Source organism: Anopheles arabiensis, chromosome 2 (assembly GCF_016920715.1).
Source record: "Anopheles arabiensis isolate DONGOLA chromosome 2, AaraD3, whole genome shotgun sequence".
Classification (NCBI taxonomy): domain Eukaryota; kingdom Metazoa; phylum Arthropoda; class Insecta; order Diptera; family Culicidae; genus Anopheles; species Anopheles arabiensis.
In genome coordinates, this window is record NC_053517.1 from 50,940,382 (window position 1) to 50,963,447 (window position 23,066).

The 23,066-nt window shown below is 45.4% G+C and overlaps 1 protein-coding gene across 1 annotated transcript in view; it reads right to left on the bottom strand.

The window, feature by feature from the left end:
• The window catches only part of LOC120897869 (tyrosine-protein phosphatase 10D-like), a 35,410-nt gene that overhangs the window by 6,484 nt on the left and 5,860 nt on the right, over positions 1-23,066 (bottom strand). The window contains 6 exon segments of the mRNA XM_040303008.1: positions 23-454; positions 534-1,310; positions 1,313-1,429; positions 1,432-1,632; positions 2,201-2,245; positions 3,584-4,109. Of these exon segments, the coding sequence (XP_040158942.1) occupies positions 23-454; positions 534-1,310; positions 1,313-1,429; positions 1,432-1,632; positions 2,201-2,245; positions 3,584-4,109 (2,098 nt within the window).

A 23,066-nucleotide genomic window follows, 5' to 3' on the forward strand; every position in this document is an offset into this window, starting at 1 on the left:
TTAATTTACCATCATTACTTACTTGTATTAACTTCTGTGAAATTTTTCATCGATACCTGCTCCGGCTGCTCGGTTGGCCACCAGTGAATGATGTACGTTTCCACGCGGCCCTCCGGTCTTGGGAACTCAAGCGTAATGTTGTTCGAGTCCACCAGCGGAGCAATGTTGGAGACGGGATTCGGCCGCACCGTTTGGTTCACCTGCTGCGGATTGGGACTTTCCACGCCGTAGCTGACGGTGTTCACCTGAATAGTGTACTTTTCACCCGGCGTCATATCGGTAACGTCCGCTTCGGTTGCCTTTACCGAGGGTAGCCGAATCCATTGCTTTTCACTTTCCGTGCGATACCGGATGGAGTACTCGGTGAACTCGGACCGCTCTGGCGGTTTTCAGTGCACGAGCACCGAGTTGCTCGTCACCTTTTCAATCGTCATGTTTCTCGGTGGGTTTGGATCTAAAGGTAGTAAAGCATACATTTTCTCATTAGTACTCTCTGTCCATCACTCCATTCCATACGCCAGCTAGATACTTACAGACTGCCTGGAAGTACGAGTGCGGCTCGCTGCGCAATCCATGGCTCACGGCGAATACCTTCACTTCGTAGCCGGCGCCGGGGTAGAGATTCGTAAAGACCAGCCGACTCTCCGTGGTCAGCACTGTCTTGCCATCGTTGGTATCGTTGCGCGTGTAGGTCACCTCGTACTTGTCCTGCTTTGAGTTCACGTCACTCTTCCAGCTAATGTTGAGCCCCTCGCGGATCGACTTGAGATCTTCGATAATCGGCGAGGAGGGTCGCGTTACGACGAAGATGACCGTTTCGTTGGATTCCATCTTGCGTGACAGTGCCTGCACGGTGACGGAGTAGTTCCGCCCCGGAAGCAGCGATTCCAGCGCAAACGAGGTTTGATTGGTGCTCATCGTGCTCGAATCGCCATTATTCGTTTCCAGCTCGTGATAGCTGATGCGATACTCGTCCTGTGTGCTCAGCTCGTCCGGCTTCCAGGAGATGGTAATGACGCCAGTTTTGCTATCGGTGTACGATTGCAGCTGCTTGACGGGGAGCGGTTTCAGCGTAACGTCGCCGCTCGCCGGCCAGGACGTTACCTTGCCGGAGACGGTCTTCACCACGACCTGGTACGTTTTGCCCGGGTCGAGATTGTCCTTGAACTCGAGCCAGGCCATATTTTCGTTGTCATTTCGCAGTACCGCCTGCTGTCGCCGGGACGTTGACAGCGAGACCTGATATTTGTCGAACTCGCTCGTGCCCTTCGGCGCTTCCCACATCACTTTGAACGAGTTTTCCGTGATGGACTTTTGTCGAACGTTACGTTCATCGGACGCAACGGCACGGTGCGGTACTGGGCGGTGGTCGGAAGCGATATTTCATCCTCCGACATGGTCTGCACCGAGATGTTGTAGGCTCTGCCCGAACGAGACCTTTGAACGCGGCCTGAGCCGGGCCGGGCGGTTCACCCTCCTTCTGCACGTACAGTACACTGCCGAGCGCATCCGGCGGTTCGATCGACACCTTGTAGTGGGTGTATATGCCGGCTGGATAGGGCGGCTGCCATAGCACCAAGAGCGTCGTTTCATTGCGGAACCACACGATGAACTTTCCCGGTGTGTTAGGTTCTGGGAAACACGGTCGTGAGGGAGACAAGGGGAAAATGAGTCAATCAATTTTTGTTTCTAAAATAGCATGTTTTTTTGTTATTCCCTCATGCCATGTGCATAAATGTTAAGCAAAGGGTGTTAGCATACTAAATTCCCAAGTTAAGTGTGATATCATTTAATTATTTTGTTAAGCCCTCGCACGAATGATCAAGAAGAGGATTAGTACACTACAAATGCTATCTATTTAATTTGACATTATTTTAATTCATTCCATTCTACTGCTTCTTTCCTATATTAAACTTTAAATAACTGTTTTGCTGTCATTGTCATAATATGCCTCTTTTTTCGCTTCGGGCTAATTTGCATAGCAAAATCAATGCCAGTTTACTTTTCTCTTCAAAACGTCTCCCAGCGTCCGTTATGGTATGCAATAATGGACGAACGTTCCCTCATCCTTGAATCTTGAGTCATTCGTGGAATGCATAACGAAATGCTTGAACGTAATAAGATGAAAAGAATAAAGAAAAGAAAAAAAAGAATACATACAGACCATCATGCAAGCGACAAACGGGAGCGTTAGAATTACCTCGCAGAATCTTAATGTCCAGCAGATCTTTGTGCCGATAGCGCTCTGCCGCGCGTGATACCACCCAACACCATTTTTAGTGTCAACCGTCGGAAGAGTGTGGTTAGTGGTTGTTAGCAGAGGGTGTTATATGGCGAAGGTGAGAAGTTGAGGTGTTGTTTGTGTGGATGTGTGTGCGAGTGTTTTTGCACGTTCGTTTATTCGATGTCCACGATGTTCCGAACGGCGTTCCCGGTTGGGTTAGTGCCCAACGATTCAAGTGAACCAAACGAATCCATCGTACGTCGTTCGCACCAGGAAATTCGCAACCGGATTCGCGGCGTGCCGAGGGCACCAGCGGTTGTTGTGTTTGCGCGTTTGTATGGATAGACATTTTTTTGTGTGTGTGTTCGCAACCGATTTGTATTTATGCGAAGGGTGTTTGGTGTTCGTGTGCGTTGTTTGGAAGTTAGCGTTAAGCGTGTACGTGAGTAGTTTGACAAATTGCAACCCGCAAAAGATAACACGTTTCGCGGATAGTGGCGACCCGGAGGGGGGTGGGAGTGTAGTAGCATCACCAACACCAACAACAGCATCATCATCATCATTGCCGACGTCATCCCCGCGGTGTCCATCATCCGGAAAAGGGTTAGTTGTTAGCGAATATATCATCGGACGCGAAGAGAGCGAGAGCAATAGGGAGAGACAAGAATAATAGCAGAAGCTCCCCGTAAAGGGAAGCAACCGAGAGAGAGAAAGAGAGAGTTGTGTGAGCAAAGTGAATTTGTTATGCATTATCCAGTTAATGCGGTGGTGGCACAATGTAGTAGGAAACAAAAGCATATGCTTTTCAATTGAAACATCCGTTAGCTATCAGGCGGCATGATGGTATTTTGGCCAATGGATCCGGAACCTTTGCAGCTCTTCTTCGCGCAACAAACGCACGACCCACCGAGTGTGTTGGTTGACGTGGAGACCCTGTGATCGCATTACTGCCATGCCCGCCATGACTTGTTTCTGTGCTGCGAGATGGAGGCAGCCCCACTGGTTCACCTTGAAAGTCCACACAACACTCCACGAACATCACCCAGTACCACCCCAGTGACCCTTCCGCCCTTCCACCGGCTTGTTAGTTGAGCTTGGTTTAGGTGTGAGTCATTGAAACAGTTCTGCACGATCGAAGTTTTGGTTGAGAAAAATGCTACGAACTGGTAAGAATGATGGTAGTATGGCTTACGGAGAGCTAAACACTATGGGCGCTCGTAACATTCCTTCCTAGGAAGAGCAGAAACGCTTTCGTACGTTAGTAAATACAACCTTTAAAACACCACACCGTATGACACAAAGTCAGAAACAAACTACAATTCCAACCAGCACCATCTCTGCACCTGCCCTCTCACTTACTTGTGGTGAAGTTGCGGCTCGTGTAAGCCACCGACTCTTTGCCATCGTAGAGCGTGTAGGCCTGCACCTGGTACGTCGCGCCGGGCGTCAGGTCCCGCACCATGTACTGGAACTGATTGTCTTCGATCGCCACCGTCTGGTTGGTGGCAAAGTTGTCCGACAGGCCGAGGATCTTCAGCTTGAACGATGAATAGTTGCCCTGGGCCGGCGGACTCCAGTTGATGATGACGTTCTTGCCGCTGCGCGGTATGACGGTCAGATTGGCGGGCGGGTCCGGCGCTGTCGTGATCGAGACCGTCCAGGTCAGCCAGTCCTTGTGGGTCGAGTTGGTGTAGTACAGCCAGAAGTTGTAGCGCGTGCCGGGCAGCCCGTTCGAGAACTGTATCTCATCGCCGACGTCCCGCGAAGCGATCGTTGCGTTCGGTGCCGGATTGCCGATCGGTGGGTAGTAGTCGAGCCGGTAAAACGAATCATCCAAACCCTGATTGCCAGGGATTTCTATGACGAGATCTGCACCGTAACATTTCTGCGCGAGATGGACGGTAATGGAGGGTAAAAGAGGCGTTAGTTAGTCAATCCAGCTTCATTATAATACAGCAGGCGGGAGGTGTTACGATCCCGGTACTTCAATCGATATTAGTCACGAATGGAAGGAGACAAATGGTGAAGGGAAGTATAACGATAAGTGATTTCAGGCCGGAAGCGGAAGACACAATTTTCTTGTTACTGAGAGCAATCTTGCTGAGACCTTAACGAACTTGTAGTGTAATAGCAGTTTGGTTTTGTTATTGATCCCTCAGCAAATCATCTCGGCTACGGGCAAGATATGTCCGCTTTATCGTAACCAGTAATCGAAAAAAGTTAAATAGTTCATGCCGAAACTTTGATAAAGCATGAAATTGGAAGCAGTTCCAAGAAAATGTCGCAACGAGCTACGAATACGTATGAAGGCCGAAGTATTTGGATGATAATCCTTAATACTACGCAAAACCATAAAAAGTGTTGTCATTGCTAGTAGAAGTTTTTCGTCTATTGATGTAGTGTAAGTTTGAAACCAAGAAATCGATTTAAAAATCCGCTATTATTGAAGCACTTAAAATTCTTTTGATTTAGCCTATTTTAGTTTTAGTTTAGTGCCATTTAAGTTTCAATATGTAGATATTATAATAAAAAATCATTATAATAAATGAAAACAGAAGAAAACAAAGTTAATCCATCCAAAAATTCTTCTTTACGCAGAATCGTATTTAGTCTTAATTAAATATTTCATCTAGCTTATAACTAGTTTCACTCATAACTCTACAACCATATTTTTGCCCAAAAGTATCCCATTTCCTCACGAATCACGAGCAACCAACCATCAGAATCACGGGTACGAGCGTTTCTGTGCCCGGGCAGTGCAGAGGTGTCGGAAGATTGAATGTTTAGAGAGCTAATCGCGCCACCACCCGGGACCCGGGACCGGAACAAGTGGAACAAACGATTTCAGAACCATAACATCGGTACGAGCAAACGATGATTTACGGAAACAAATGTACGCCGCCCACAAACCATTTTCTCGTACCTTTGCCCCACCCTTTTCCTGCGCGGTGCAGCAGTTGATCAGTCAAGGGAAACGCAATATCGTATCTGTGGAAGAAAAACGTGGAAGCAACAAACGCGTTGGGCGTCTACAGTGACTGCAAACCGTGATAAAGCAAAAGGCACATGATGATACCCAACACAATCAACGACACGGCTTGGTGTGCGCGCGAGTACTTCTACTGAGCGCTGCACTACAAACAACAACAACAACAAACGAACTAAACCGCGCAAAGCAACATGAAAACCACACCACGTTATGCGGCCAAGAAAGTACACGAGAGGAAAAGTGGCGCATCCAGTAAAAGTGAACCGAACATAAGTGAAAATCTATCACTCCGGCACAGGGAGCGCGCAAACAAAAAAAGAGATCAAGTGCAGCGCATCGGCCAACGGGTGGGCTAGAGCAGCAATGAAGAGTAGGTAAGAGCAACAAACATACAGCAAAATCATACGTTCACTCGGAGGCAGCGTCGGCGGTGTGCATAGATGAAGAAGCGAGAAGATCGTCCTCCCTCTGATCTCACTCTGTCTCTCCCTTCTTCCTACCATACGCAGAGTGGGTGGAAAATAGTGGAAAACTGCACACACGCACAACAACAACACCAACAACACTTCAGCCGGTACGTTATGTACCGTTGCACATTGGCGTGGTGGTGGAGGGTGAGTCCAACACACCAGCACCGGGCGAAATGCAAAACTTTCACTTCAATCGATTGAATACATCATTTTCGATCGATTTTCACCGCTACATATCGTTGTGTGCGTGTGTGTGCGTTGTTTTTTTCAATCGGAAATGATGCTGCAACGTTGGAAGAGAGGTAGCGAGAGATAAAAGTTTAAAATGAAGAATAGTAAGCTATACAGCAGTAAAAGCGAGGAAGAGATTTGCACATTGATCACTGCTGCCACCGTTCCACCGGTCAACAATGTATCCGCCCAAAAGCCCTCCAAACACTTTGCGCCATTGAAAACAAGCACAGCAGCAACCGACAACATTTTGGTGGGTGGCGGAATATGTATGAAACACATTTCATCTCCGGATCCGATCAACCGTTTCGAAGAAGGTGACTGCTTTTGGGGGTTGGTGTGGTGGATGTCTCGTTTGGTTGTCCACAGCGGCGTGTGTCTAGGGATGTCCGGTGGTTTGCTGACTGCAGGAGGTGATTGTGCACCATTTTGACTGCATTTATTTGCCGCTTCATTCCACGTGGAGGTGATGTACGATGCGCTCTCTCTCTTCTTCCCTTTGCACGGCCAAAAGGAATCCATTTTGAATTTCATTGCCATCGACATGCAAAGCTTTTCTCCGTATGAGCGGGCAGGACGACGATGTGATTCACTTTCGGTTAAAGTGCCAGACTTGAAATGCAACAAAAGACTCTCAAAAAACGGTCCGTTTGGAGCAAAAAATCCTCTCCACGGATTAACGACCATTGCAAATGTTCGAGTACGTAAATTTATTTCTGGGGGAAATTGATTCCGTTTTAGAAACAAATTGGCATGCAAATAAAGCCAGACACCAAATGAAGTGCAATAAGCTGGAGGAAATTGAGCCTTTACAGTAATCAACCGGAAGCCCACCCTTTCTCTCGGTCTGTGCATAGGAAGCAAAAGCCATAACAATCATTATTGTGTGTGTGTGTGCGTGTTTTTTATCCTCTGTGAGATTGGCAGTGATGATGGCCGGTCCGTTGAGGGAATATATTTGCACAACGAAAAAGAATTGGAAATTTTCTCTCAACTGCCTTTTTTTCTCTGCTGCCATGAGGAAGGCTTGATCAATTTGCAATTTTCTCAATAATTCATCGAAATCATCAACTCTGTGATGATGCCCCGTTTGGAACCGTGCCAGTATCAAGGTCCGGATATGGCCGAGACTATCCGAGCGCCAACAACCTGCAAGTCACACACATAAACACATACGCAGGTGCAATGGGGTGTAGTAGGCAAATTCACACAACCACTTCCTGGGGTCGTTTGCATGATAAAAGAGAGGTCCCTGTGCACCGAACAAATCGATCCGTTCAAAGGAGTGCGTGCCATACACCGATGTGTGCGATGTACGTAATTGGGTAGTTTTCTTTTATTGTTATTATTATTTTTTTGCAGTCGAAAGCATTCCCACGGTTTGAATAAGAAGCGCGCTCTGTGTATTAATTACACCGCAAGCGTGAATTATCGACATTTTACGTGGTTAATGTGAAAACTGCCTGCAATGCTGTAATTATTTCATGCTAATTGATTCTTTCATTGGTTTTATTAATTGCGACCGTGCCGGAGGGGGCGCGAACTTGCAGCGAAAGCACCAACCGAGAGAGCAGTGGTCAGTAGGGCACAAACAGATTCCGGCGAAAAATAGCGTACAATTTCAAATTTATTCGTTTGTCTTTAAAAATCGAAGCATGGAAAGTAATATCACTGGAAACGTGACTGCAAAAGCGCACAGTTTGTACTGTAGGCAAAGTTACGAGGCGTTAGAGCGTTGGATGCAGGCGCTGCACTTGCACCGGTAACACATGATCTACAGGAACCGATTAGCACGTGCGCTCGGTTGTGGGACGCATTGTTTTGTCAATCTGCTGATAAGCAAACGAAATATGTTTGCTTCTCTCCTCCTGTCTGCCTCTCATTTGACACCACCGACGCTGGAAAAGGTTTTTCGTGTCGGTGTCAGTGTCATGTTCATTATTGGAAATTATTCCACCTCTATCCAACAGTTTCACTTCCCACCAGACAAAGTCGTTACGTGCTGTCACACAATCCGTTGAGCATTGGCAGCGATAACGGACTTTACATATCGATCGATCGTTTGCTATCGTTCGTATAGTCTCATCCGGGTTGTGCATTGCGACTCTTCGATCGATTGGAAGAGAAATCATTACACGACAATTGCAAACAGATGTGAAAAACATTCTGAAAACAAAACTAATTCAAAACACCGTTTGGTTCGTACTGCTTTCGTATAAGCACGCCGCGCTCATCTAATATTGAACAACGTCTTTGCAACCTTGCCAGTGATTGCTATGGTCACAGTCATATTGGCGTGCGCGATGCTGTTTCTTAAGTTTCACACATCGCACAATTTTTCCAGCGTGGCGCAAGCTGCACCTTTCGCCGAGGCCGGCCGCCGAAATTCACCTCAAACCGGCTGGCCACTCGCAACTGACGTCTCCCCTCTTGTCCAGTGAATTTTCCTTCCACTTTCAACGAGCCGGGGTGCAGTAGCTGCAATCGAAAGTGCCGATCAGGCCCGAGAGAGATCGTTTTTTCCTTTTGGCCAGCGCAAACGACAACACCCGCAACTGCAAAAAACAAAATGCACAAGCATAACGACGAATCATCTAATGGTCAACCCCGGATCAACGTTGTTGAGGTTGAGGTGAGTTTTTGTTTTCTTTGGCTCTCCGCTTTTAGTGATCTCTCGACCTGCGTTCGGATTTGGCAAATGTTCAACGCACTAAGCCAAGGGTGTGTTACGCTCGAGTTAAGAAATATGATTGCGTAAAGACCGCTGGTCTGGGTGGGGTAGTGTACGGAAGGCTGAGGCGGTGTGCCGTTGTACAGGCCGGAAAACTCGTTGGATGGAAAATGAAAACCACAAACTGAGGTTTTCTACCGCCGACCGGTCACCAGACGCGCCGATTTGCACTATTATGACCCACTCGGAGTGTTTGTGTGTGTGTGTGTCAGTGAGAGTGGGGAGCTAGTCGGGGGTTAATTTCTGTTGAATTGCGATCGACTGATTGAGATAGACACGGACGTTAATTGCAGCTGCTACTTGCTGCTTGCACCGGTCGGACGTCGTATGCAACTGCAACCGGCCGAACACATACCGCGCGCCGCACGTACATATAGCTGTCGGGTTGAACTCGTTTCGGAACGTACCGCTGCTACTCTTGGCCTTCCCTCTCGTGTGAAGCATTCCGTACACCGTGCGTGTGTCGCCATACGCTAGCTTTTTTAAATAAGAAAACTCCATCCAAAGTAGTTTGCCAGCTGTGGCCGGTAGTTCTCAACACTACACAATGTGGCAGGCAAACTCGACATTTAGTTTGTTTCAACCACCCAGCGTTGCATAAAAAGAACCAATTCGGCTTCGTGCTCAAGGCCGTTTAGATGATTTGCTATTCACTTGAATAGATATTTTTCTATTTAAGTTTGTGTGAAAGTGGGTTCATTAAAAAAGAAATCGACCAAAATCATATCTCCGCCCAGCTGATGGTGTGGATAAAGCCAGCGATTAAAATGTTACACAATGAATTTAACAGCAGCTTTATTAGTGTTGTGCAACTGTAGAGATGCAGAGATAATTATCATTCTATGATTTAAGATGCGTAGATTAAGTGAGATCTGTCCGGACGGGTTAATCATCCATTCTGTCATTAGCTGGACAGCAATCAACTCGTTTCACTTGATGGACGGTAATCGTTAAGAAAGAGTTTTACTGATAAGATTTGTGTCAGTGTCACTCGAACTAAGAAAAAGAGTTTTTGTTCATATTGGTTGAGCGAACGTAGTAATGTGATAAGGCTAGTCGGTTTAACATCTTTTGCTGCTCGACAGTGTTTGGTGCTAGACAAAATAACATTAAATTAGTGCAATAGTCTTTGTATTTGTTTCAAAAAATGGTTCCTCTCCTTTCATCTTCGTGCCTAAGCAAAGCAAATGAATAAACTTATTCAAACATGATCTTTCAAGATGCAAATTGTTTTTTTACATTCAAAAACACACAAACTAGAAACTCGAGTAAGCGAAAAACTGCATTTCGATTGCTGCAAACAATAACGTCGGAACGTCGATTGATATACAATTGCCGTAGTCAGTATGAAAAAAATGTCATGAGTTTGCATGAGATGGAACTTTTTTAAATGAAGTAAAATACCCGATGCAGTTGTACACCTGCACAAACAGTTTGTCGAGGTGTAATGGATTCTACGAAACATTTATATACTCACAACTTCACAGCGTAGTAGACAGATCGATTCGGGAATGGATTCAATATTAGCAATCAATTTGCAGGTACTTGCCAATGCGGAATAATTAGCGCCGGTTCATGAATTGCCTTCAGTGTTCGAAACGTTCATAGAAATGGTTACTGAAGTTCGTGGTGTGTGGGTTTATTTTTACTGATAGGATAAATCTAAAAAACCCTCATTCTAAAAAAACGTTTAAAAACTCTTTGCCCAAACGTAATGGATATGCAAATTTTTTGCATAAACTTGTACAATAAACGGTCAGGCAAACGAGAAACGAAAGCGTATAAAATTTGACACTCTGTGTGCAAATGTTGGGAGGGAAAATTGTCCCACGTATCCGGAACTGGAAACATTTAGCATTTGGAAATAAAATCCTTCTGCAACTGACAGCCGAGTAGCTGGGAATAGAGACAGCAGCAGCGTTTGGAATGTCTGTTGATGATTGTGTGGCGCCACCAAGGCAAAGTTTTGTTGCATGTTGTATTATTTGCTTTAGTTTCGCCGGGCCATCGGAAATCCTGGACCGGTATGTCGGATAAGCTTGAATAACGAACTGTTCATGTCATCAAGCTGCCGTTTCAGTGTGCGGATAAGATTGAAGCTTCTTCTCGAGATAAAATTGGCTACATGCGATGAAAAGTGACATTACGTTCAAGAACTTTAAAGCAGACTTTACTATGTCTTTTCGATAAATTAACAATAATCATTCGTATATAAATAAACATTTTATTAGGATTTAAGAGTTTTCCTATCAACATGATTTGTACTATAAGTAATGAATAATAGCTACCAACATTGTTTTTTTCTATTACAACTGGAGTATCTTCGAATAGTGATGCAATTTGTACTGGTACGAATCATGTTTTGGTGATTTATTTCTAGCAACAAATGTATATGCTTAACATTGAGATACTTCTAATCTCTCGAAAGATAACCTTGTCTATCATTGAACAAAACGAGTGTGAAGATGTTTGTTTGTTTGCTTTATGGTATTCATGACGGTGATTCAGTGTAGATGAATTTTAATTCATTTATCATCAATATATATTTTTGAAATATATTCATGTGTTTTTGAACACTTTGCATACGATCAGCGTACATGAAATGGTAGGATCAATACATCCAATTCATTCGTACTTCCAGTACTATTGGCACATTTATACAAACGAACAATTTGCCTAGGAATGTGGGAGGAAAATTCCATTTCCCGTACAAAAATACACTAACAACAATAGCACAGTGCCGGTGAGATTCACTGCATATCTTTTACATAAGGGATGCGCAACCGCCCACTCATCCTCCCCGCCCCAGCAGCGAATAATGGTCGATGATGTTGATGAGATCATAATTCTTCGTCATTTTCATCGGCATTAGCGTGCCCTCCTGCGCTCGGGCTTATCTTTTCAGCTCATCACTGACTCATAACACCGCAATGAGACTGACGTCCCACTAACAGCAAGGCGAATGAAACGAAACAACAAAAAATCATAGCACGTGGGATGTAAAATCATTGTTTTCCATCGATTCCCAGGCACGGCAAACCTTCAGCTGGCCGACCGACCCCCTCGTCACTGGCCTGCTTTCGTCTTTAAACGACCCCATATTAACCGTCAGAGTTGTGTGGCGTTCCGTTGTAGTAGATTCTGAGCGCAGCGATTTTAAGAAGCAGACGCTAAAGCGGACGCTCTTGTGGCGTGTGCCAGACACGGGAGATGGTGCTTATCTTTGATACAAGTGGTTAAAAGTACTCAGAAGAATACGCGACATTGAGGATAAGATTTTCCCAGCAAAGATGGAACAGACACAGCAAAGAAAGAACTTTACCGCCCATCCTGAGTGCATCCCGTTGCATCGTTACCTAACCCCTCAAACGAGACAATTCTGTCTGGAACCGTTTATATTCACATAATTAAGTAATTCTAACGAGCGAAAAGTGCACAAACTGTATGCATGTGTATGTATCGAGGTAGCGTAAACTACTTTTTCCTTACGTTTTCTATTCCTTTTATGCACCGTCGGTCTAGTCCCATCATTTCGTACACATTCTGGTATGAGTTAGAACATTTTTGTCTAAGAACAAAGTGCAGCGTTTGTGCAACACCGTGTGCGAAGTAAGCAAAGTCAAACTCAAGTCACGTGCAGACGCTCCTACAGGGTACGATCCCGTTGATTTCAGCCTCCCGCAACGCGGCAGCCAGCGTATCGCTTCCCTTTCTGGTGGCGTCCCATTGTCTCATGGGCGCATAAATACCATACAAACCATAGCTGCGAGGCGTCATCGGTGTGGGTTGTGTGTCGATTGTTACCTTGTGCCATGCCCATAGGAATGCATGCACGACGAAGCGGCACGGGTGACGGTTTGCGCGCCGGATATGATTATAATGATGAGCTCAGACAGTCGGCGACAACATGACTTTCCCTGCAACGATGCAACGGGCTTCGGTGCTGGAGGTCGACAGTTTGATCATGACAAATTTCGTTCCAGCTCGACTAGACCGCAGGTTGGGACGGTGGTGAAGGACCGAAGCGCAGGAGGACATACTTGTACTGCACAAACCCGTGGAGCGTCGTTCATCTGTATGCAGATGCGGATGCAGGCAGATACTGTTGGCAACTGCAAACCACCGGCAGGCAGGCAAGTGCAGCAGGCAAACTGTGTTCCGTGTTCCGTTCCGGACATCTTCAAAGTTCAAGGACCCAACCATCCATCCAGGACCGGCATTCGGAGATCCGGCATACAGGAGCCAACTTTAACTTGTGTGGACCAACACTATGCGACATTGTTGTTGAGTAGAAGAAGAATGTTGCTCGGGACTGACTTTTGTGTGATGGATGAGTGTATTCACTCTTCAGATCGATGTGCCCTTGAGTGTTGAAATCGTTACGTTGCCAGTCCAGTCAAGGCAAACCGTATAAAAACCGGTCCGGATGTTTGAGAGAGGAAGGCATCCCAAAAGGCTTCACATCGCAAAAGGCTAAAAACCAATGATTTGACTGTTACGCGAGATGGAAAGCTTCTTCATCAACGTAAGACGTCAGAATGTGACAGCTCGTTAAAGTTGTATATGGTAACATACAGGCACCAGTCGTTATGTGGAGAAGATAGAAGAAGGTTTATTTTTGGGTCAATGCATATCTTGGGTTGGGTTCAATCGTAAAATCTATAATGACATTAACCCATCTGAACCAAAAGGATCTACTCAAACCTTCCTTTGTTGGAAAATCCACGGTCAAAATGTCAAATTGGATAATAGTTCTAGCATCACAAAAGCGGGTTCGTTCTGTCTCTGGATCCATGTACCATATCATTGAGAGAATTCTGAAGCTGTTGCCTGAGTTACGCTGGATTGTGTTGTGTAATAACATAAATAAATAACAAAACATTCATCAAGCATGGGCCAGTCACAGAGATCACAACCATTACTGCCTGGTTCACTTGTGATTCATTAGCCGTAGAAAACATCTTCATTAGTCGTTGGTATTTTGTGATGATATCAATATTAATGAGAAACGTGAGCCTTATTATCTGTAGAATTAAATCTATCATAACACGCTAATGAACCTGCTCCTTAATAAGTAGTTTTAATCTTTCAAAGGTAGCCCACGGTACACGGAAGCAAGCATTACACCACTAACCCGTTAACAAATTGGAATTACACGAATCCTTGTTCGCGACTGAAACTGTTTCCTGGGGCTGGCCCCAATAACGCAACACAGCTCCGCGCTCTGGGTACCTGGGCAGAGCTGGGTAATTATTTTACACATGCACATGCAAATGAGCCCGATTACAGTTTTTGATTTGCAGGCCCCACGCGTGGTTTCTCTAATGCAAAAGTACCTCGCTCAGGGTTCATAAATCAAAGATTATAGTGCCTTATCGTTGAGTGAGGAAGCCCCACTCGGGACATCGCGGATCGGACCCTTGCCTTTGGGTACTGGCGAATGTTAGAAGTCGACCTTCGACGATGGGTAACATATGGAGCTTGGCCGCGCGGAACATACCCGTTGCAACCTTTGCAGCGAACGGTCATGATGATGTGTGGCGGAACTTGCAAACGGGCAGACTAATTGATATTCTGCCACAGCGAAATGGCGTAAAGCTCCACTGCTACAAGGTATGCGCAATGAAAGAGGATGATTTATCATCTTTTCAGCAACACTGACCAACCGGTCGGCTGGGTGCCGACGGTGTTTAGAAGGCGAAGGTTGCTTTGAAAAGTTATGATAATCCGGGTACGTGGTGAAAGGCATCAATTTGTGCACAATCTTGCACGCGCATTTGACCTCCCTCCGAGAGGGGCTTACATATGATGGGTTCGCAACCAGCATAGCTAGTCGTGTAACTATAGCAAGGGTGGGATGTATTTAGGCAAGGACAGCAGATTATTTTAGCATGCCATATTTGGGGTGTTTTGATAACTCCAACGCTACTATCTATTAGACGGCAAATGCGCAAAGGGACTTATCGAAAACACACAGCTCTGTGCTCTTCCAACCTATGGGATACCATTTCGGGAATGGGTCGTTGTCGTCCTGAGCCTGAACCAACTCCCCAATTGCATGGACGAATGTTAGCACCCAGGTTGGACGAACCATTGTTTCCACGATTCCCTGACGTCTACCAGCGAGCAGTGTATTGTTATTAAAGTGCTACGAAAATCGCAACCCTCGCCGACAGTCGCGTCTGGAATGGGAGGATGGTAAGAGAGAAAAATTGGTAGGATTCGTTTCCTTGGCGATGATTCAACTTTTCCGACGCCGTCGACCCTTCTTCGTGCAACACAGCCACATACATCATGCATCACAGCCCCAGCATGCCGCACAGGTGGTGTAGGCTTTTCGAGAGCTTGTGTGTCATTGCAAAAACAAACGAATCGTACAACCGGCATCCATGACAGAATCCATGAGTAGCGTGACTACCGAACGACTCCTGGCCTTCGGGCGGCAGAAAAAAACAACTACTCGTCCTACTCATCCTTCGGCAGACAGACGTACGGTGTAGCATCATCAGCAAAGTGTCCTCTTCATCGCTGTCTAGAGAGCGGGAAACGCCTGTGAAGGGTCGTCGGCAGCAGTCCAAGTAAAAGTATCCTTGATGCAGAGCTTGTACTCACTACGCGACCCCTCCCACAGCTGTCTCGACCAAAGGGCTAGTTGCAGCAGCAACAGCAGCACCGGTATCAGCCAGTGGCAATAGAAGATTCGTGTGCAAAGTTTGCCAAAACGAAACTGAAAGTGTGCTTTCCCACTGCACTCGTCTGGCAAACCGGGATAATTATATTTGCGGTGCTTTGGTTACGGACTTGGAAGGCAGCCTAAAACAAAACGTAAAAAAAGTACCAAACATAGCGCACATGTATTTTCATTTGCCACATATTTATCTTCTTGCAGTGCTATTTCTGCCCTGTCTCGCCCAACACACAGTGCGGATCAATAAACCATCTTGTATAATGTGTTATGTGTGTTATGAGCCGTTTGAAATTATTTTGTATAGTGCGAAAATAGAAAACACTGTTTTACGCTCCCAACCACGATCTATCCCATCATTGTTTTGATGGCACGAGTACAAGAGAGGAGCTTTTCGCGCCTTTCTGGCTGTAATATCACGCGGCGGAAGTTTTACGTAATTACTTAAGCCAATGATACAGTTTCGATAGAGTGTATGCATTGACGGCAGTAGCAATTATTTTGGAAAATCTGAGCCACAATGAACCACGCTCCGTCCGTTTTCAAGCTCAGCCCCGCCGATGCAAGAAAAACATTCGATTGCACAATAGGAGCTACGCTTCGAGAGGAAAATAATCAAACTCGATTACACTTTTCTGCAACGCGTCCGTAGAGTGGAGAGCGTTTAAAAACTATACCTAACGGGGCGGAGTTTCTCGTGAGGGTGTTCTTTTTTGCCTGCTGCAGTATTATGACAGACATTTGTGTTTTATTTTGACTTTCCTTGCCCGTGCCCTTCGCTCAATCTCAATTTACAAACTTTACATAAACGGTAAACCCATCTCGAAACGAAATGAGCTCTGGCCCATGACACCGCCGCGGCTCGGCGATGTTCGCCATGGTAGAAGTACAAAAACTGGCCGGACTGGTTTCGCCACACTTTCCAACACATGGAAGCGAACGTGCGCGGGATCTCCCCCCGGAGTCGTAGGCACCGAGTGTCTGCGGTTGGGTCTGTCCCCGATCTCGAAGGTGTGTTGGAGAGCTCGTAACCAGCTTAGTAGTGGTGGTGACGACGGTGTGGTAAACTTTAATTCTCGCGTCATTCATGCGAGCTTTTTCTTTGAAAGACGATGGTCACATTTGCCCCCAGCGTGGCAAGAGAGAACGTTCGTCCCAAAGGTCCCCAAATCGACACACACACACACCAACACGTAGGCTAGGTGAGCTTACGGAATTCCCAAGATGATGGCAAATTGTGGTAAAAGCATTCGCGCGCGCACCCAGAGTGATGAAGCGAATGAAAGATATTTGAATGCAAATTGGATCTGCAAACGTTGAAATGATGGAGATAGTGTCGGACTGGCCATTATTATTATTTCTTTCTTTTTTTTTGCCAACGTGGCACACGTACACTATAAACGGACGGACATGGAAACGGCTAGAAGCACAGGGAAATTTCCCCAGCAAAAAAATGAATCGCAAATGTGTTTGCCCGACAGTGTTTGGTAGCCAAATTAAGCTTTGAAAGCTACTTGCTCATAAGCTAGAATACTGGCGGACAAAGAAAAATTACGCTTTTCGATGCCAGAGAACTGCTGATCCAGACGCTGGATTGGGTTATGGGACAAATTAATTTCGAAATTTTACTGCTCTATTGTGCAGTGCAGAGGAATTTGATGCTTATGAGAATTTTTATAATATTTTGTGCTTTATTGACGTTGTGTAAAGAGCTACGTTTTGTTTTCGTAGGAAGATTTTAAGTGATTTCAGTTTTGCTGTCATTACCAAAAACTTACTAGCATTGGAAACGTAAAACAGTACTGATCATGAGTATTTAAAGTATCTTATCATAGACAAGAGATAGATAACATACGTGTTTATGTTAAAATTCAAACAATTTTATAATTTTGTTAATACTATTCAACATTTTATTTTCGTCGAAGTTTCATTGTACACCTTTCAAAGCAGTACAGTTTAATGTCTACAGCAAGTACCGCATTTGCGCCCTAAAATGACCGTCAAACACAAACCGGTGCGCACGTTTCGTTTTGATTGATCAGACTTGCAAATTCTGCACACGAGCTGAAACGCCACGATTCGTCGATCGTGAAACGCACCATCACAATGCACCAGGCGCAATACGGCTGCACTAAATACACCCCCCCCCACCCCCCACTCCCCCTCGATGAAGTATCCAGTGCACGCGGTTGCCTTGCACTTTTGCTATACCGTCATTGAGAAGGAGGAGGAGGACGTGTGCTTTCCGGCAGTGGTTGAAATGATCGATTGATCGTGAGCTGACCTTCCCACGGTTCACCGGATTCGTGTACGGCATTGCCGGATTGGGCACAGTAGATCACACAAACGTTTCCCCGGCTCTGGAACTGGAACTAACAAAAACCCCACCCTCCAAACATACACACATGTACGGGGGGTAATGAGTTACTCATAAGCGCTACTGTAGGAAGCAGATGTGGCGACGTGTTTTGTAGTGCTTTTTGCTCGGGTTTAACCACATGGTCGACAGGGCAAGGCAAACACACACACGTACACCCGCCCTCTAACACTTTTGCGGGCTCCCCGGTATGCCGCACGCGCCGCTACCAGGAACTGAAAGGTGTCGCGTTTCCATCACCATATGGGAGCTGTTGTTTTTTAATTCACGAAACAAAACGGCGAACAACATTTTAATCCCGATCGACGTCTCGATTGACTTCGATCGAAAGTGAGCAGCTGCTTGAAGTAAGCGCCCGGAATGCCCTCACCCCTATTCGAAGATACTGCACGAACTGTTGGGTTTGTTTATTGTTTTGTTAACGAAGAGAAATTGTTTTATTTTCAGATACAGCAAAGCGATCGAAAGTGATCGAATCCACACATACTCCTCCCTCGTACCCAACACAAACACACACACACATTTGCAGGCCACACTAATGCCGAAGTACTAATGGGGTTCATCTTGCTTGCGCTTATACTATTATAAGCAATACAATGCTTCCGGGCGGTTGGTAGCGAACAAAAGCATTCCTCCCATAGCACGGTTACTTCCTGTTTTCCTGCTTTGATTTTTTGCGCGTCGATGCGTTCCGTGATGAAAAGCTCTATTACAGAACGAACTAGAATGCCCCATTATTGAATGAGGGAGAGGAGGGGGGGTAATGTAACGTAACGGCCGGAAATCAGCCCGCGGACAGGTATCAACACGTTTCAATTAATTACAGTTCCACGCCTTAGATTTGTTTGTTTTGTTGCCGGGTGTGTGACTGTGTGGGTGAGGGCGAAACAGAGGAAAACTACATTGCCAGACTGAGGCCCAGAAAAGCAATCTAAACTTCCAGACCAAAAACAGAAGTCATTCCATAAATACACGCAAAACAAACAAGCGCACAACCACACAAACAAACAAACAAGCAGCGTAAAGAAACTTTGATTGGGTCAGGTGTACACACACAAAAGACAAAACAAAACAACGCAAACTGTTTCGTGTTTCGTGCAAGTAACGCACTTCGGTGTAACATGAAACTGGTATGAAAAAAAACACATATACACACCTACGTAACGACGAACACATCGTGAGATGCCGATAGCTCAAAGTTCGAAACAATTTTCTCAATCGCAACTCCATCCAATCTCTGCCCACCCACGGTGGACACGGGGAGTGGGTGGATGATTTTTTGCCACCTTTTCTCTACCGAGAAACCCTTTCCCTGTGCTTTGCTCTCGGATTTAATGGTGATTTTCCGGGTTGGTAAGCGCTCTGTGCCGAACATAGCTCTCCATGGGTGGAAAATGAATGAAATGAAGCATTTTTGCTTTTGATATCATCGCCCAACACACACACACACACAGAAGAGTTACCCACTGTTTCTATCTAAACACACATACACGCACCGGTAAGCTCGTTGCTGGTCGTCGTCGCTCCGTCTTGAGCAAAGCGTCCCCAACATCATCATGCCCGGAATGCGTCGCTGGGAGTCTTTCGGTGGCCGTGCTTTTGCTTTGTGCAGTGGCACAGACACACAACCGAGCACATGGTAGGAAAGCGCCCAATTTCGCCGGCAGTGGCTGCACATGCGTAGAATGTAGCCAGGCGGTCCCCGGGGTGGTGTTGCTGTTCGAGATTTTCATTCCACACCTATGCAAACACAACGGCCGCCTCGTCGAGTGGAGAGGACTTTACTTCCGGCACAGACCGTCGTTGTTTCCATGGCAGCAACGCTGCCAGAAAAACGACAGTCCCAATGGCGGCGATGCACGGGCGTAGTGTGGGTACGGAACGGGAACCGTACAAAAATACATCGACCACTCATCGACAGGTTCGGAGTGATCGGAAAATGGATGAAAGCGAGTGTCCCTGGGGTGGCATCTGAAATGGCTAGCAATGGTGCGTCCCAGGAAACCTCTCAAGGGACTACTGTTGGGCAAGAATAATGCAAGAGCCGATTACCCCTAGGAAGATGTGCTTGTATGCGTGTCCGCTCCCTCGCGCTATTCTACAGATGGTGCGTCCCTGCTGCGGGCGGTTGGAAAAACGGTTGGAAATGAGTCTTTTCTATTCGATGCTGCACCCGCGTTGACCGTGTCATCGGTGTGGTTTCGGCTACATTAAGCTGATTAAGGATACTCCATTACTTATAATACAACGTCAGTCAGTTGGTCATCAGCGGATATTCTGTTCTGGGTTAAATTCCCAATTTACTCACGGCAGCGGAGCAAACGATTAGTGCGCGACGAAATTGTGCTTCTATATACATGCTATTTGGTCGTTATCAAGAACAGGACCATTAACGGAAATCTTTTGCCCAACATTACCCAGACACTGTAGGTGTCATTTCTAAGAAAAAATCCCCAGTCAGGCTATTGTTGCGCTGTGATTGTGGTGATAATTAATTTTGTTCAATGAAATAAAACGGATTTAGTAGCAAGCAAGATGCTTTGGTTTTCTGTGACCAGGACCGAGCAAGACCAGGAGCAAATAAAAATAATATTCCTAGATGAACAATTATTTAATGCTCTCTATCTCTCATAATATTCAAAAAGTACTGTACAAATTTATAAACATCAAACAAGCGTCAGTCAGGGAAACCCCCGTAAAAGCTAAACTGACGGGGAATAATTAATTAGGCTGTCACAAAATGCAATGGTTTATTAATGAGAATTCAACAAGCAGGCGATACACTTTGGAATAAAGTATTCAACGGCATTTTTAGATGCCTGGTGGTGTAATTCGTCAGCAAAGGTGCAGCACTTCAAAAGATGTTAAAATAGTGCTTCAGTCATTGCGAAGAACATTCCATTAATGTTTACAATATCCATAAAATGAGCCTTAAAACATAGCAATTGATCTGCGATGGATGCAATGGTATCGATCAAACACACACATTCTCAAATGCTAATTATATACACCACAAAGACAAGCAACATCGAAAGAAAGTGACATGATAACCGACGCTCATGAAATTCGTTTGTGGTGCAAATGCTTTGTTGTTTTATGCTAGCTATTGAAAAACATCCATAAACCCTGTTCCGTAAATAAAATGGCTTAGGGCAAAGCATCACAGCCTGAATCGATACGATACGATATCGGGGTTAAGGTTTGGTACTAGAGCGTTAGAGAAATTCTATCTCGACCCTCGGCTTTCCCTCTGGTGTAGGACGCAGCTGGGAGCAAAAGCAACTGGAGCATTTCCCACGCGGTATAGTTAAGCGTGCTGTTAATGTTTGAACTGTTCCAAGAAGGGCAACACTAATCAAAACATCACCTATCACATGATGCAACAATAGCAAGTGGATGTCTTTTGCACTCTTGGAAGAAGAAGGAACAATGATACATGTGTTTGACAGTAACACACTCAACAGGCAACAACAACATACATTATTTAGCTTGACTGGTTACTATATCTACAGTTTTCGTAAAACAATCTATTCGCAATTTGAAGTCATGCTTTATATAGGGGAAACTGTATAAATATTAAGATTAGAATAGTTTACAGATAATTTTATCATATTTTTCCACAGTTTTCGAAGTAATTACGTAATTTTATGAGCATCTCAGTAGAACTTCTATATTGAAATAAGCGTGATGAAGCGTTCTATGGATCGATTTGTCGAAACTTTTATGTCGTATTCATGAGAATAATTTTGAAATGCAATGCCACAGCCAAATATTGTGCAGAACAGCTGATGGTAATGGTGGCTGATTTTTCTCGCATGCAATCATTGGTCAAGGTGCGCAACCGTTTTATTCATATGAAGAAAGTAAATTAAATGCCACACGAACCACCGCACTACTGCACTCACACAGCGGAGCGGGAAACAACAATTTACAACTACCAATAATTGATCCCACCAACAAACTGCAACGCTCAGCGCCGTAGACCAAAGCGGGACAGATTTATCTCACCCCTACATGATCGAGCCGCGCTGGTATAGGTTTATGCTAGCGGTTTCTTTTCGATGGTAATGGGTGTATCTATTTTTTTTTTCTTAGCTGAAATTTCTTACGCAGCTACCTTACGCAGTTTAGAGCTAACGTCATCGGCCACCAACTTTCGCCAACGTATCGAAAAGGCGGCGATAAATGTATGAATAAGCTTTCGCCGCTGAGCCAACAAATCGAGCCGTAGGATAGTATCGAGGCAGATTTTAAAACGATCATCGATACATTGGGCAGTTAATTCTAGCGGAGAGGTTTTAAATATTCGAATGTTTATATCTTCTGTTGAATGATTTTATGTAGAGAATAAACAACATTCACCTCAAGCGATATCATTTACACGCTCAAAATTCTGTTTTCTGTTGGACACGTGTCTAGAGATTTAGAAACACCACGCAGCACACATCGTGAACCGACAATCGAACGAACAGCGTCACTGGGAATGGTTGTGAGTGTGGGAATTGAGCAGTCAGCAAGGGAGGATACAAAAATCCCCACAGCGGATAAACCGGTCCGCTCGCGGCACTATTCGGCGATGTGGCTGCGGTTGACCTTCGCGAAGAGAAAACAGAGCCGCGCATATGTGTGAGTATGTAACCGAGCGTGTACTGGTACATCACCACCATATAGGAATGATAATTCCTCCACTAAGCCCGCTGCCCATTTGGCTCCAGAGGCTGATTAAAATATAAACGAGCGAAGGAAAAGAAAGCCTGTGCAGCAAAAAAAACGAAAACAAAAACAGTCTTTACAGCTCCAAACTGGTAGCGGTTGCGGTGGTAGACTAACACATTAAGCAAGTGCATTTCATTGCGACCCGTTTTCGACCGGCAAAGCAACACCAACACAAACTGGGGCTTTTAATGCCTTTGTAAAACGAGGCACTTTAACTTGTTGCAGCACGATGCCACTTTACACGGCAATGTTGCATTGTAAACTTTCCGAAAAATGCCGAAAATACAGCAACCAAACGATTGTTACGTGAATGTGAACGAAACGTGCTAGTTTCGTGGCAGTGCAATTACTAAAAGGGTAGTTATGCTTGTTTATGACAATGCTGGCCGATCGGGGTGGTGGTGGTAGTAGTCGTTTGACCAAGTTATGATTTACTTTTGGGAAAGAACCACATAGTGCTTCATTCCCAAAATGAGGTTGATGGATGATACAGGGACCGTACCTGGGCGGGTAGGTACGCACAGACACACCTGTTTTCATTCCAGCACACCTTGCTCCCTTGGTAACCTCGTGGAAACACACCTTTTTCCTTTTTGAGTCATGAGTTAATCGTGATGCCATCGGGGAAAATTTCTAGAGGGGT